The sequence below is a fragment of the Eucyclogobius newberryi genome, unplaced genomic scaffold (assembly GCF_026437365.1).
Source record: "Eucyclogobius newberryi isolate DKJ021-1_F unplaced genomic scaffold, fEucNew1.0.hap1 SCAF_19, whole genome shotgun sequence".
In the NCBI taxonomy this organism is placed as follows: Eukaryota; Metazoa; Chordata; class Actinopteri; order Gobiiformes; family Gobiidae; genus Eucyclogobius; species Eucyclogobius newberryi.
Genome location: NW_027315823.1, coordinates 9,590,695 through 9,605,660, shown reverse-complemented (window position 1 = coordinate 9,605,660; position 14,966 = coordinate 9,590,695). Strand labels below are relative to the sequence as shown.

Here is a 14,966-nt window from a genome sequence, read left to right as displayed (position 1 = left end):
TTATGAGAAAACATAATTATTACATCTTTGTGATAGGTGACTTTACTCTTTACTGCTTTATAACAGTTTATGTATCTACTCTGCATGTTTTGGCCTCTTCCTGTAGACTCCATCGCTGCGTGATGGTGTTGTTTTGTGTCTTGTCTGCGTCATATGTCGCAAGATACAACGAAGTAGCCAAAACATGCAACGCGGGTTCTGCTATCTGACTAAAAGTATCTTTCCTTTATTGTACCTTTATCATAGTTTATGTACTGTATTATGAAGCATGCTAAATGGCAAAGAAAGCTTATTGAAGCACTTAATAGAACCTTTACATGCACAATAATCTTTCCCGCAGTCAAGTTTTTGACATTGTTAGTATCCAATATAACTAATGACTCTGTTGAATTACTTATACCTTTCCTGAGCCTGTTTTGTAGGTCATTTAGAGGATCACCTGTGTAAGAGGTTCAATTGTAGTGATTTCCTGCTGACAGTGACATGATGGTGTTAGTCCTGGTTTTTCACTTCAGCAGAGAGTCAATCATATACAACAACAATAATTGTGTGTTATAAACAAAGAATTACTAACATCTCTAGCTAATGACAAGAGTTTGTTAAGTAGCTGCATGAAAGTAACATGACAAGAGTGTTTTTATGTGTATCTAAATCAAGGTTTTCTTCCATGAAACAGTCAAGCCACTCTCCCACACAAAACAAGAGAATGTGACTTGGCCCAAACCTGTGCCCTTAGCCCCTAGTTCCATGCTCGGGTGTATTAGATAAGATTTCTCACATCTGCGTTACTGATGTGTGCACTCCAGACAGATGCAGCTGGGCTCAGGCTGTGTGTCTATCAGCATGGGCGCACAACTATACCTTACTCACCTGTCAAGATAATTAGTTCATGAGAAAAAAGGTTCCCAGCACTAGATCATTGCATCTACAGTGCACTTTAAAATGACATAAGCCCCTTTACCTCACACAGAAATGAATCTTACACCATGGTCTTGGTGGCAGCAGGTTCTGGGTGTTCAGGGAATTTATGTGTGGCACAATGTTGGAACAGGCATCTGACACTGACGTCTGTTCAATTGACTCTCTATGAGCTCTATTGGTGTCTTATTCCTGCACATTTCTCACTGAGGAAAATGTACTTCATGTGAATATTATTATAATGATTTGTTTTATTTGGTCGGGACAGTGCATTTAAAGAACATACATGATACACGTGATTTAAACATGTCGGATTGTTGCCATGGGAGAATTTGCGTCCCGCATTAAAACACTTGGTCTGGGGGATAAAAGAAATACAATTTTCAAAATATCTCTGTCTGTGTACCCATTAAAGAGAAATCAGACATACCCACCAACAGACCATTTGTGACGACTCACTCAAATTGGATTTTTTCTGTCTTTGCTTTTGTTTATATATATATATATATATATATATATATATATATATATATATATATATATATATATATAGGAACCTTGTTTGTCTGTAAAAGCCCTTCCAGGGACAGACATCGCAAATTTGCCTTGGCTATAAATGTTGTAGTGTGTCCCATGTCTAATGTAACACACAATGTCCTTATCACAGAAATTAATAAATACAAAATAAATGTAGTTCCTCTCCAAAGTGTTTGGTTCCACTAATCATTAGGGGGTGATCTATGTTCTGCTCCTCTTCTGTTTTTAAACTTTAAACCTTCATCGGGCACATTTGATTCAACTTACCACAACATTCCTCTGCACTTTAAATCAAGGAGCTATTTTTTTTATTTTTATTTATTTGCCTTATTTGAGCATTTTTACTCATGAGTGCCACAATGCTTAAGTGTTCAAAGGTTGTACATAAAACCTGCATAATACAGTACTTTCATGCTAATCGTTGTCACCTTTAGACAGCAAAACTAATTTGAATATATGCAGTCTTCACAGGTGAAATGTAGTGAGAGCTTATTGTGGGTGAGGTCCTGTGATGCATGGCTCATTTGCACTGCTGCTGTACACCTGAGCTGCCTGTGCATGTGCCGGCACGGACCCACAGAGGTCCAGGTCTAACTCATGTCCCATCATAGGGCATTCCAGCACTACCGTCCCAAACGCCGCGATTTTCAGGCAAGCCAGACAACCCACTGGAAAGGTGCACTCGTTTCACAGAGCCCGCATTGAGACAGGCTTCAGCCTTCAGCACCTGCACCAACCATCCCGGGCTGCAGCAGCGCGTTCATGCCAGGAGTGACACGGCTGAGCGGACCCTCACTAACAACATGAACTCACCTCTCAGGTCGTCACCTCTGAACAAGTTTGGTTTGGCCATGGCCCACAACCTTGCTGACACCTTGTACATCAACAAGGAAATGGGTTCAGTTTAAATGGTTAAATTGACTGTACTCTTTGGGCAAACAGAGACTTAGCACCTGCATAATTTCTCTAATATCATCTTGTTTACTAGTTTAGTCACTCTATAAAGTCTGATCCAGCCACGAGGCAGCAAGGTATGCTTCCTTTGCCAAGTCTTATGAGATCATAAATGAGTGGTTAGACTGATTCTGGTGATAGTTCAAAATGGAGTGTCTTACAACTGATCAGTTTTCAAATAGTGTCACGGTTTGATTAGCTATCTCAGACTCGATCTTATGGAGAAGGTTGTTTCAGTTTAAGTCCCTTTGGCTGATCAAAAGCGACTTAAACTGAAACATTCAAAACTGCAATTCAAAGACAAAATATTGACTTCATTAATCCTGTGTATTACCCAATGATGTGTTTGTAGATTATAAACTGTACACCCTGCAGTGCTGAGTCCTGGCTGCCGCTCTGTAGACTGATGTTATTTACCCCGGTGGACTCCATACATGCTAACGCACTCACATACCCACTCCCACACGCACACGCACACACAGACAGAGGCAGCCCTGTGAGCGTCCTGCTCAATTAGCCATGTTTAGTTTTAACAGTGCGCCGGCGTCTGCTAAACCACAGGTCTCCAGAGACCCAGCTGCCAATCTCACTGAGTCAACATATGCGTACAGTAGGCTATCCTGAATGCACCACAAAATCATACAGTCTGCTTATGTGCGATAGACTTACATGCGCACATTTAACTCTTGACACATTTTACTGCCCAACCAACTTCAGCTCTCATAAATTCACTCATAGACAATTAATTTAGGACTGAAAAATCATTGACGATCTGACGACATCATTATGCATATTTTAATGACTAAATATGAGTGTGCACCAGTGGGGAACAAAAACAATTGACCATACCGTGGGCTGCGTGATGAAGTTACATCCATCCTTTACCCAATATCCCCTCTGCATTCTCTTGCAAATCACCAAATATATCATTTTAATTATTTAGTGTAGAGCATAAAGTTTTCATAATACTCGTGGGGTGAGTGTTAGACTGAAGAGGATTACTTATCAGTCAATTATTTATTTCAAGCTTGATGTACATTGTCATGTACACAATACAATAAATAATGACAAAAAGAGATTCAACAGAGACAATTCTACTCCTGCAGACCTGGATAACTGTGGCTCCGTACCTTGGTCCAGTGCACAGGTGGACACACTGCAGACATTCATACAAACACATCTGGTTGTGTCTGCGTTTGGTCAGCTGCTCTGGCTGAGACAACTAAGTCCTCAGACGTAATACGCTTTAACCCTGTGACCTATACCCAGCACCTCACCATGACACCAGAAACAACTTACTGCACGAATCAATGTGTAAACTCATGGCCAGGGGTTTTTACAGGGATAAACAATGACAAGTAGTTGTCCCTGTAGAAACAGTTAAAATGGCACAGTGATTTACCCAATGTCAGTTTTAATGATGATTTCTCCAACAATTTCTTTAAACTGACTCATTAACAACTTTGTCCACCCATGGAATGCAGAATTCTGGCAGAATTCGCTTTGGTTAATTCAAAGAAAACATACCCTATATTTTTTACTGCTTTATCTACATTGTTTATAGTATTGACGGGTTTACAGTTACATGGTCTCAACATAGTCTCAATGTTAATTCATTATTTGCTTATATGATTAATGTCATGTTGTAAATGTTCCTCTGTGCCCCACTGCCCTGTAATTTTGGAGGTTTTGGCCTCTGGAGTGTTTTGAGGCAGTAATGTTGCTTAAGGGTTCCACATTTTTCCAAAGAAAAGAGTAACTGTTAAAGTTAATCCCACATCGTTCTGGCGTTGTGACCACAAGGCGTGTCTGGACCCTCTGTGGTCTGTGTGGGACCATGGGCCCATTAACCAGTGTACAATAGTTTTTATAAGTACTGGAGGCTGCACCCATCTCCAGTATGTATGTAGATGTGTGTGCAGGCTTGTGCCACAGAATGCATTTATTGTTTATAACATTCCTGGGGTGTGTAGGGAAACCTAAACCTAATATGCACTGCCATTTGAGGTCCCTTTTGGGGTCCAAATTGTCCTTGTCCTAAGCGCAGGAAGTGCTGAGAGCTACATCACTCCACCTACCCATCATACACAGACAACACAATCATCATCATTCCATAAAAACTCATGACCTCAGACTTTCAGGTATGACACTGCTACGCCGAGTTGCTGACATTTGCCTTTAAAATCTCCTTTTCACCCACAAACGAAGAGCAAGACGCTGTGAGAGATGAGTTAACATGGGGGGAAAAGGAGGTAATGCTTCAAGAGCTAACACAAATAATCAAACTGACAAGCTAAATGCAACTTTTATGCTGACCCAATGATTGTTGTCACAGATTTAAAAAATAATAATAATAATCTTATTACAACTGGCCACTCCTGGGCTGATGCTCAGCTGTTCAACTATATGAGGTGTCATCACTTGATTGTCATTATGCCTGGATTAGTTGGCATGATATAGAATGGAAGTGGTCCGATCACAGCCTGGCTCTGTCACTCTCTGGGTTCAAGCAACACCAGCAGGTGAGCTGTGTAATTATGTCTTTATTCTGCCACTTTATTGGGTAAAAGGTGTGCATGTAATAAAATAAATTGTATACTGGAACGTCAGTGAGCGGGTATTTATCACATTGTGGGATACAAATTCTATTCATGGGGATGTGCCTCCCTTATGGACACAAAAACCAGGTCCCCATGACTTAAATACTTTATTATGAGATCAAATTAAAAAACGTTTAGGCTTTAGGTTAAGATTAGGCGAGTAGTAAGGTCACAATCAGAAATGAGTATAAGTCAAGACGCCAGGATACCCTACGAGTGTGTTTGTAACGCGAGTGTGTGTAAGGCTGTACACATGTCAACGCTAAGTGCCTTGTCGTGTCAGCCAAAACAAACAGGCCTAATGAGAAGCAGCTCCAAACAGAGACAGGGCAGAGCAGACACAGTGACCCCGCTGTCTTGTCTCACGGCTGGGCTTAAAGTGTACACTGTGCCCCTGTGTGCCCCTCCGCTCCCGCACCCCCGGCCTGCACTCCGCTCCACTGAGGCAAGTCTCGCCGCTGCCTCTGCTGCCGAGGTGTGAGCGTGAGAGAGACGAGGAGGTGAAATGGAGGGGCTGCCGGGGTGAGGCCTGCCAATTAGAGGGACATTTATAACTATGACGGGAGCATAGGGCCACTTCTTCTAAACAAGTCCACCTATGGATGACAGAGCTTTATTTACACACACTATACATCATGTATTTCTTTCACCCGGACTTAATGATATGACTTAAAGTTCAAATTTGTTTCAAGATCTTATTAGTAATCAACAACTAGCCTATGTTACGAGACAGTGAGCGAGGATGGCATAACCCCTAGTTTGGTAAAGTTATATGTAATTGTACTTCCTGGTAGGACATGGGCAGCAGCTGTGACATAAAGGTAATTCCATAACTGTTACATTGCAACCATACTGTAAGCAAGGGCCAACGTTTGTCTAATTTACACAATTGATATGATTTGATAAAAAATAATTACAACATTTTGAATTATTGTCCCAAATGTATGTGCCTTGTGTGTACTTTTTCGCTGCATTTTGAGTATATTTTGTGCATTGATGACATAGATAGTGATTCAGCACTTACTGTTGTAAAACTATGATAAATATGTTGCACAGGGAGACTTTAATCCAACCAAACAAAATAACGATTATAAATATATATGAAAACCAGTCCATCACTATGCATCCTTCAAAATCTCATACATTGTCTTTAAATTTGTATTTCAGTACCACTTGTTTGTATGATCCTCATTTAATCATTCTCTCTCTCGCTTTTTTCCTTTTTTTTTTTAAAGATTTTGTGCCCGTGGCTTTATTAGACAGGAAAGACCGTGTGAAATGAGGGATGAGAGAGAAGAGAGGACATGCAGTAAATTGTCGGAGTCGGGATTCGAACTCACGACACTACGGCCGGCTGCACTTGGAGCCTGGCATAAATGCGCTCATTTCTACAGCACTGAGAAAATACACTGGAGGCAAGCACACAACAACCGTATCAAAATAACATTACACATATTTTTCATGCAGTGTATGGATTTTCTTATGAATGATGACTCCAGACTTAATTGCCCTTCTGATAAATACATAAATAAATAAGTAAACAATATTCTGTAAAACTAATACAGTAACCTGCCTTTGTCCATGAGTCATAGAGCTGTGCTGCAGAGCTAAGAGGCAGAAAATCTCCAAACCACTGTTGGCTCGAGGAGAGGAAGCTGACAGTTTAGTGAGTGTGTGTGTGTGTGTGTGTGTGTGCGTGCGTGTGTGTGTGTGTGTGTGTGTGTGTGTGTGCGTGCATGTGTGCATCCCTCACTCTGACCCTCGCTTGTCAGGTCACTTCCTGTGTATCTGCTGTTTTCTGCTTCATGCTGTTTACGTTGGAGACAGCGGGCCTTTTGGGGATTGGGTGCGAAAAGAGCAACACGTCAAGTCCACATGTGCGAGTCTGAGATGCGCAGATGCATGTAAGCGTGTGTGTGGTTATTTCAGGTCGCGTCACTGGTTGTTTATTTCTAATCCTGAAAGGCTGGTGTGTATGCATGGTGAATTTGAGTGTGTGTGTGCTTGGGATATGCACAATGTGTGTCTTGGCAGTGGACGGGTGAGCAGGGTTCCATGGCTGTGGTGAGCCTGTGCGTTCAGGGCTGCTGCCGGAGTGAAAAGAGCAGTCAGTGTGAGAGAGAGAGCACATATTGGTGGCAATGGTGTCGCTTTATCTCTCTCTCCACCCCATAATACTCTCTGCATCTACAATAATCGTGATCCAAGTTCCCTCATTTTTAGCTTGAGAAGATTGACAGGCCACTCAAAGCACATTACAGACATTATCCGTGTACTCCACACTCAGTTTTAAGGGTAAACAGAAGTGAGGCTGCCAATTTGTGCCACCAACAAACACGTCCTCATACACTAGATTAAGATAAATTAAGGCGGGTGAAGTGTTTAAGCCAAGGACACACTGGTCCAACTCGAACGCTCGAACCCTTGAGCCACTGCTGTCAATAAAACCAGATCCTCTCCCTATTTCCTCTGTGACACGCCATTTTTGTGTATTTTTATTCATTAATTATGGTAAATACATTTGCATCTGCCCTGCTATGTCATCAAAAATGCCTTGATTATTAAAATTGCTTATTTACCAGGCCAAAAGGGGCTTCTTGTTGTAGACATATGCTTTAGCACACATCATTTTGACAGAGTTTGCAGGTTTACAGAATCATGTATTTCCTCTGTGTGTTCTTTGATTGAGTGATACGCAGTGATGAGAAAAAAAGAGCTCAACGCTCTTGTGTCTTGCTGATATCCAGGTGGTTTGCTTTATGTTGTTGTCTTTACTAGGCCTGCATGGAAGCAGTGCTGAGCAGGAGTGCTTCTTGGCAGGATATTATTCTGAGGGTGAGCTGTCTGCTGTAGTTGCAGGATAAATCCAGGTAAACCATTGGTATGCTGTGATAACGCAGTGTGTACTGCCAGAAGGCACTCTTGTTCACAACACCGGTCACAAGAACATTGCAGTCAGGTTGACCATTTACACAACACTTCTTAGGTTGAGAGTGATAAGGACTTAATTAGCCACCTGTTTTCACAACTCGTCGGGCCAAAAAGAACTCCGATAATGCAGATGTGTAGCTGTGAAGGTTTCTCATCCTTGTATCCTTGTATTTACACTTCAGACAGCCTCCAAATTACCTACAGTAATTTGGAGGCTGTCTGAAGTGTAAATATGCAGATCCGTTCCATTGGGAAGAGTCAAACTCAAAGAAAGGAAAAAATACAGAGGGAAAAAAAAGGAATAGAATAAAACAGTCTAAATTGTTTTAGACCAAGGCTAGAAATTGAGGGGGCAAATTAACACTGATGGTGACCATATACTATACTTACACATATCAAAAGATTATTTCATAATATGCAAATGTATGTTTTTATTATTGTATATTGAGAGGAAAACGTGACATGTTACGCTTATTTAATCCATTTTGTCCACCATCTGATAAAAGGGAACTCTCAAGCTGCTTGACATGTTGCACTTAAAAATGAAGCCCATTTATTTCCAGTCAAATCAATCATTCTGGGAAGCATCAGGGTCAGTTTTTACTCTAAACCCAGAAATAATAAATTACCCTAAAATAAAATCTAAAATTAATAGGACTTTCATATGGATTCTGGCTGGACATTTTTGCTTTATCTATTTAGTCTTTGTGAATTTACATTCAGCTTGTAAAAATAATTGGCAAAACCCCACAAATGCTTAAACTAGTGTCAATCAGCAGATCCTTCCAGAAACCAGCTTTACTCATTCCTATGTTTAACAAAGAAAACCATCAGAGGCCAAAACTACAGAGTCTCAGCTTCACAAAGGCTCCAGCCAATTGTTTGTTCAGGAACAGCTTCAGTTTTAATTGGGGCTCATTTTTTCAGGTGTTTTAAGAAAATAGGACCTAAGCATACGCATACATACCTAAAAAGAAAAAGCTGACTAAAATTACCCTCTTTATATAACTTTATTAAAGACAGAATAATAATGTATTGAATGAGGGAAAATACATACTGTGGCTGCCCGTATGTAGTTATTTAAACCTATGAACAAGGTTATGGAGGATTAATGCTTTGGATTTATCAGATGCCCTTCTACCTTTTTAAATATTGGCCTATTAATGGTTTAGCGTGCCCTTGGTTACTCACACAGTAGATCCGGAGACCTCATTTCAAATCTGGTGGAATGTGTCCACAACTATAATACATCCATGGTCCACAATCACACCAGAAAACACCAACACTGGTTCATCTCAGACTGTGAAACCAACTACTGTGGAACAAAAGCGCCCTCTTGTGGCCGCCCTCTAAAATCAAGCAGACGTTCAAATTACTTTTTAGTAATGGTCTTTTAAAATGCAGATAGTTGTCATAATATGTGGTATATTGTAAAATATATATTTGACTGGGTTAGGTCTCTCTCCAGGTGACCATGTCTTATGGATTGACACATGAGCGGAACTACTTTCAGGGCCAGTCTTACTTTCAGGTCGGGTTTGTTTACGGTGAGCACCCTGCTAACGGTGCACAGGAACAATCGAACGCTAACTGAGCATTCGTAAGCGTTTTATGTGACGTTTGAGTATTACCACCACCTTGCCTTGTCTTATATCGTGTAAGTAAATCTTAAAATCCGTTTCTAGTGTTTGACTTTTTGCGATTGTCATTTAAAACGGTTGTGAAATCCTCTTCCTAGCGAACTTTACAAAACGGGTTAGCTTAATTATTTGGTGCACTGGAAAGAATCAATGTCTAAAGAAACACACACACGATTCATTTGTTGTTTATATCTTGAAATGTAGTTTGAAATGGAGCCTGCTTGTCGTAAAGACAAACCGAAGCTGAACACCACTCCCACACGAGGAGACAGAGCTAGGCAGAAATCTGCTCAACACGAGCTCAAACAGCGCCAGAGGGCTGAGGTAATGTCCTGTCTCACTGTGCATGATTCAACACGACAATTATAACAGTGTTTCCCCCTTTCACTTTGCAGATATATGCCTTGAACAAAGTGATGACAGATCTGGAACAGCAGCAGTTCGAGGCATTTTGCAAACAAATGCAATCACAGGGCGAGTGAAAGTATTTGAACTGAATGCAGCCGCAGAACAACAGCCTTATCCTGGATGTGGAGTATTTTATCAAAGTCAAAATGCTCCATATTTGACCAATGTGATGTCACTTTAAATCATGATTGCACTGGAGTGTGGACTTTTTAGGATTTTCTTATTTGTATTGAGCTGTATTTCACCAGGAAAGACCCACTGAGATTGAGATGTAGCATCTCTTTTTGAGGGTGGGAGCCTATTGTACAGGTTTTTAGTGGTAGGAGACCCTACGCAGACACGGAGAGAACATGCAAACTCCATACAGGAAGCGACCCCAGGACCTTCTTGCTGTGAAGTGAGAGCACTAAACGCTGTGCTACTGAGCCGTTGGTCACTCACGTTTGCTATTGAATTGACCAAACAATCGTAGGCAAAGTTATCTATTCTATAGGCAGACTTTTTACTGCAGGCATAATCAGTTTAACCTCAATAACCTTTATGCATTTTGTGCAATGTTATATAGCCCTAAAATTAATGTTCCAAGCCTTATTAACAGTGGCTCTGTCAAATTAAATGAACCCATCTGAATCATTCATTGTATTCGGTCTGTGGCCCTCTAGAGAAAACGTTTGGACACCCCTGGTCTAGTCTGTGTGGTGCAGAAGAAGTGGGTTGGACTTGATTTCAGAATAGAATACATAAAGGTGGAGTTTACCTTCATACTGCTACTGCTATATTGTGTTTAATTGGAACAAAATATACTGGATTATTTTTTGAAAACAATGGAAAGTAAAAGATGCTGAAGATGAGAACTAGTGATAACAGTTCTCACCTTTTGTCTTGTGGCTGAAGACTATTTTAAATAAAGTGACTTTAATATGATGGAATCTTTGTTTGTAATTCTCATTTAATGCAGATTCAGATTTGAAAACTGAATGAACCTATTTGTTAAGACCGTAAAGAAAGGATGAACATAATGTCAGTCAGTAAAATGTGGACTCTTAAATTCTAGACTTTTGAGTGCAATTATAAGTCTATACATTTTTGGGCTCGGGATGAGCCACTCAGCAGTGGTACACTGACTGTGCAAGTCAGTATATTAATAACAGCATTCCCATAGCAAGTGCACATGTTTACTGAACATACCCAATGCAAAGCTGGTCCTATTCATTTCTTAACTCTCACACACTCCATTGTATTTAGATAAGTTTATCTCTCACAACTCTATGTTAACAGAGCTGGCAGTGACTCTAACCCCAAACCAGCCATCCCAGTAGTTGCTGTCTTGGCCTCCATGTTCAAAGGAGATAAAGCGCAGACCAGGTCCATACTCAGAAAAACTGTGGCTGATCTGTGGAGCAAACAGACTTTGAGGATCTGAACACTGCTGGGAGACTTTTCATGTCATTTACCTCTTTCCATGAGCAATCGTCACTTTCAGGATCCAGGGTCACAGGTTCCGGTTTGAACTCCTTTATCAACTCTTGATTTTCATCAAGCAGACACACAGTCATTTGGTATGTGCAGCCACAGTCAGTCCGCGCACAGTACCTGCTCAGCATACACAAATCAAGTTTACATATATATTTACTTACACAAGTAAGTATGTATAAGATCTGTGTTCAAATATACCAGTCTGTAATTTGGACATTGGGCTGCCCATCCAGATCTTCAGCAGAGTATCCCTCATCCAGCAGGTTTATAACCTGACTCTTTAGACATAATCTAAGACACACATTACAGAAATATTATGCTTATGAACTCCAACAGTGATGCTGAAAAAAGAGAGAACATTCTAAAAGTGATATGAAGAACAAGACAATATATGTCACACAACCAGGAATGAATAGAAAGTCACCAGACGAGATGTTTGAATGTGGTAGAACGGTAACCTCCTCTTTCCCCAAGCATGACATTAATTAGCTTTGTTATAGCACATCATAGGTGGCATAAACGGCTCTTTATGGTTGCATTGTATAATATTAAAAACTTACTCAAAAGACGTCGCAAAGTATTTGCTTACTCCCTCATTGACAAAGTCATGGCCACAGTCTCCAGGCATGTCCTCCACCTTCCACTGGCTGCCACCATTTTCTGTCAGTTCCCAGAACTCCAGGTCCTCTAGAAGACAAGGGCTTTATATTTAATTGATAATTTATCTATAGAAGTGGTATTAGTACAGTGCAGATTAACACCAAACACCAATTTGATCAACACCAAAGTCTTTTGCACGTGATATTGTGTTGTACTATTTTCATGTTTCTATCTCTTACCATCTCCATTTGGATTCTTTAACAGGTTTCGGCCCATATTAGCCCTTTGCAAGTAAGCTGGGGCTGCAAAACAAGCGAAGGTCAATGAATTTGCTTTCTGTATTACCACCAGTGTGCTGACTCATGGCCCGCTTGCCCCGTTTGAAGATGAGGGTCAGACAGACACAACACCACACATGCAATTAATCAGTTCACCTTGAGATGAGAATAAACTATGATTCAAGACATTCTCAACACACAACCAGCCAACATTTCCTTCAGTAAGCAACCCTATCTGTTCAAACTATTAGCTATTATTAAAATATACATTCTGAAGAGTACAGCTGCAATAAGCAACATGCTTAATAGAGATAGCATGACCAAAGTTATTACTCACAGCTTGGAGAGGGACGACTGCAGTTCACACCAAAGCTCAGGCTCCACTGCAGAGACACTGGAATGAGTGAGGCAGCAAACAGAGGGGGCGGAGTTACTGTAGATGCTCAACAAACTCAGCAAAATCACATGCACAACCTCAGCACAGGAATCAGTTCCATCAAGAGAGGAAATGGGTGTAAAGCCCCAATAAAGCTCAATAGACATAGAGTGTCAGCGGTAAATGGTTTCGCACCTCTGGAGTATTGAAACACTGTTTCTTAATCAGCAAGATGTAGCAAGAGGAAAAAGGCTCTGATGAGTACAATATCACTTTAATGTCTGCCAGGAGTTTTGCTGAATTTGCACTTAACAAGACAGGTCAAAAATTATTAACATGGGTTGAGGTTTTGAATCTAGGTCACATTATATTTTAATGGTAATGACAAGTTTTGAAAGAGGTCCAAGAAAATAGAATATCTGCAATATCTGTATATCAGTGATACCAAATGTATTATGAGGTACAATAGATGAGGTTTACACTGTTTTCTTTATGTTAACACAAGGCTATAGTGGCTTGAAAATAATGGGATGAAGCTTTCTGACTTTACACAGTCTGAAATGAGCATAGGCCTGACTCACCTCACTTCAGGGGTCTAACTCGGGGGTCCACAGTTCCATGATGATGATGCAAACCAGAATATTCCTCTTCAAGACTCCCATGCAGGCCTACCAGTTGAAGCACCTTCCTCTACGGCTTTTGCTCCACAGGCACAAACAGTGTGACACCTCTAGTCCAGCACAAAAAGACTGCATTGGAGGATTATAAAGAAACCATTCGACCAAATCACTGTGGCAAAGGGTCCAGGCCTCTCATACAGTTGGGTTTCCGGACAGACTGACTGAACATGGAGGCGGGCCAGGATATATTTACATGCAGATGGGACCTATCATGTAATCTCAAACTCAGTGTCCTTCCCTTTTATGTGTTAGAGTTAAATATAGGCCTGCTTCCAGAGGTGGGTCCTGGCTCTGTTTCCACGGAGGATCAATAATCAGCTCCTGGACAATCCTCCTGACAATTAAGAAGGTGCACCATCGAACTCAAAGCAAAAGTTAAAAATCATGACAATATAAGTGGTTATACAAAATAGTTTAATCTTGGTCACAACACAAACGGGTCATAACACAATGAATACGATACTTTACAATGCACAAAATACAGACCTCCCAATATGGGAGAGGATTCAAGTTAGACATTGCATTTTTCTCAGGATTGCCCTGCAAGCAGTACAATACAACATTCAAAACATACACGCAAGACTCTGGGCCATAAATAATGAGTGTTGTCAAATGACTAAAGCATTATTTTCATAACACTGTGACTGAGGCAATGGCTTACAATACACATGTCCAAATCAGTGCCTTTGGTTGGAAAGGGAATGTCTTTTTGCATCTTGGACCTGCCTGACAACATATTGTAACTCTTGCCGATTGTGTGTGAACCATTCCAGTTGAACAGCGTCAGGGCTGATAGTCTTCACATAGGTCCAGGTCTAGGCTTCAGATGATGCTTGTGGTTTGAGCTGGGCTTTCTCCATTGTTGTACCATATGGATCGGCCCTCTTAAAGAAGCCCATCTGCAACCAAACACAACAGAGAAGCAGTAGTGAGCAGCAGTATAAATGAAATACAGTTATTACTTTAGTATTTTTTCTAGTCTCTATATTTCTAACACTTCACTTTGCATTTCAATATCAGCAGTGGAAAGTAACAAAGTACAAAAGTAAAAGTACTGTACCTAAGTCAAATTTGTAGGTGTTTGCACGCTGTTCTTAAGAGTACTACAGTGGATACTTTTTATTTTTACTTCACAACATTTGACACCAAATATCTGTACTTTTTACTCCACTATATATTTTTGAAATGGACTGAAAAGTATAAAATAGTTTTATTTAGGTTGAGGACTTATTTTTTTTAGCAGATTCTCGTTAATATTTTGCCTTTAAGATTTGAGAAAACAAAAAATATGCACGTAAAATTCACTATAAAATTCTTTAGCAAAATCACAATATTTAACATGTAAAACAGCTCTGTGTGAAATACTTTTACTTTTAGTTTATTAATTACATTTTTTGCACATTTATCTGTACTTTTACTTAAAACTGAGTACTTCTTCCACCACGAGGGTCCTTCCTCAAGGTTTCTGGCCGAGAAGGAGGGTCTAAGGACAGTGGCGCTTGGGACATTTTTCTAAGGACGTTCGATGCTGGGACCACCTGCTGTGATTTCGAGCATTACAAAAATAA

General features: G+C 40.4%; 3 protein-coding genes across 3 annotated transcripts in view; 1 reads left to right on the top strand and 2 right to left on the bottom strand.

The window, feature by feature from the left end:
• Positions 1–9,492: 9,492 nt before the first annotated feature.
• svbp (small vasohibin binding protein) lies at positions 9,493–10,907 on the top strand. Its single transcript, XM_072451652.1, has 3 exons — positions 9,493–9,597; positions 9,785–9,904; positions 9,976–10,907. The coding sequence occupies exons 2-3, from the start codon at positions 9,791–9,793 to the stop codon at positions 10,060–10,062; spliced, it is 201 nt and encodes a 66-aa protein (XP_072307753.1). The 5' UTR covers positions 9,493–9,597; positions 9,785–9,790; the 3' UTR covers positions 10,063–10,907.
• A 316-nt stretch (positions 10,908–11,223) lies between these two features.
• On the bottom strand, positions 11,224–13,536 carry fbxo2 (F-box protein 2). Its single transcript, XM_072451651.1, has 7 exons — positions 13,300–13,536; positions 12,680–12,736; positions 12,304–12,366; positions 12,025–12,151; positions 11,663–11,755; positions 11,443–11,581; positions 11,224–11,381 (listed from the first exon to the last, which is right to left on the bottom strand). The coding sequence occupies exons 3-7, from the start codon at positions 12,338–12,340 to the stop codon at positions 11,247–11,249; spliced, it is 531 nt and encodes a 176-aa protein (XP_072307752.1). The 5' UTR covers positions 12,341–12,366; positions 12,680–12,736; positions 13,300–13,536; the 3' UTR covers positions 11,224–11,246.
• A 259-nt stretch (positions 13,537–13,795) lies between these two features.
• The window catches only part of LOC140365298 (integrin alpha-5-like), a 31,397-nt gene continuing 30,226 nt past the window's right edge, over positions 13,796–14,966 (bottom strand). Inside the window, exon 30 of the mRNA XM_072451650.1 lies at positions 13,796–14,297. Coding sequence (XP_072307751.1) covers positions 14,214–14,297 — 84 coding nt within the window. The 3' untranslated portion in view covers positions 13,796–14,213. The remainder of the gene's footprint in view (positions 14,298–14,966) is intronic.

Excerpts from the sequence above, each read along its gene's own strand:
- svbp (XM_072451652.1), top strand. The coding sequence starts at position 9,791 with ATGGAGCCTGCTTGTCGTAAAGACAAACCGAAGCTGAACACCACTCCC. Across the intron at positions 9,905-9,975 it reads AACAGCGCCAGAGGGCTGAG|ATATATGCCTTGAACAAAGT; the intron begins GTAATGTCCTGT and ends TTCACTTTGCAG.
- fbxo2 (XM_072451651.1), bottom strand. The coding sequence starts at position 12,340 with ATGGGCCGAAACCTGTTAAAGAATCCAAATGGAGATG. Across the intron at positions 11,756-12,024 it reads TACTTTGCGACGTCTTTTGA|ATTATGTCTAAAGAGTCAGG; the intron begins GTAAGTTTTTAA and ends TGTGTGTCTTAG. Across the intron at positions 11,582-11,662 it reads AATGTCCAAATTACAGACTG|GTACTGTGCGCGGACTGACT; the intron begins GTATATTTGAAC and ends TATGCTGAGCAG.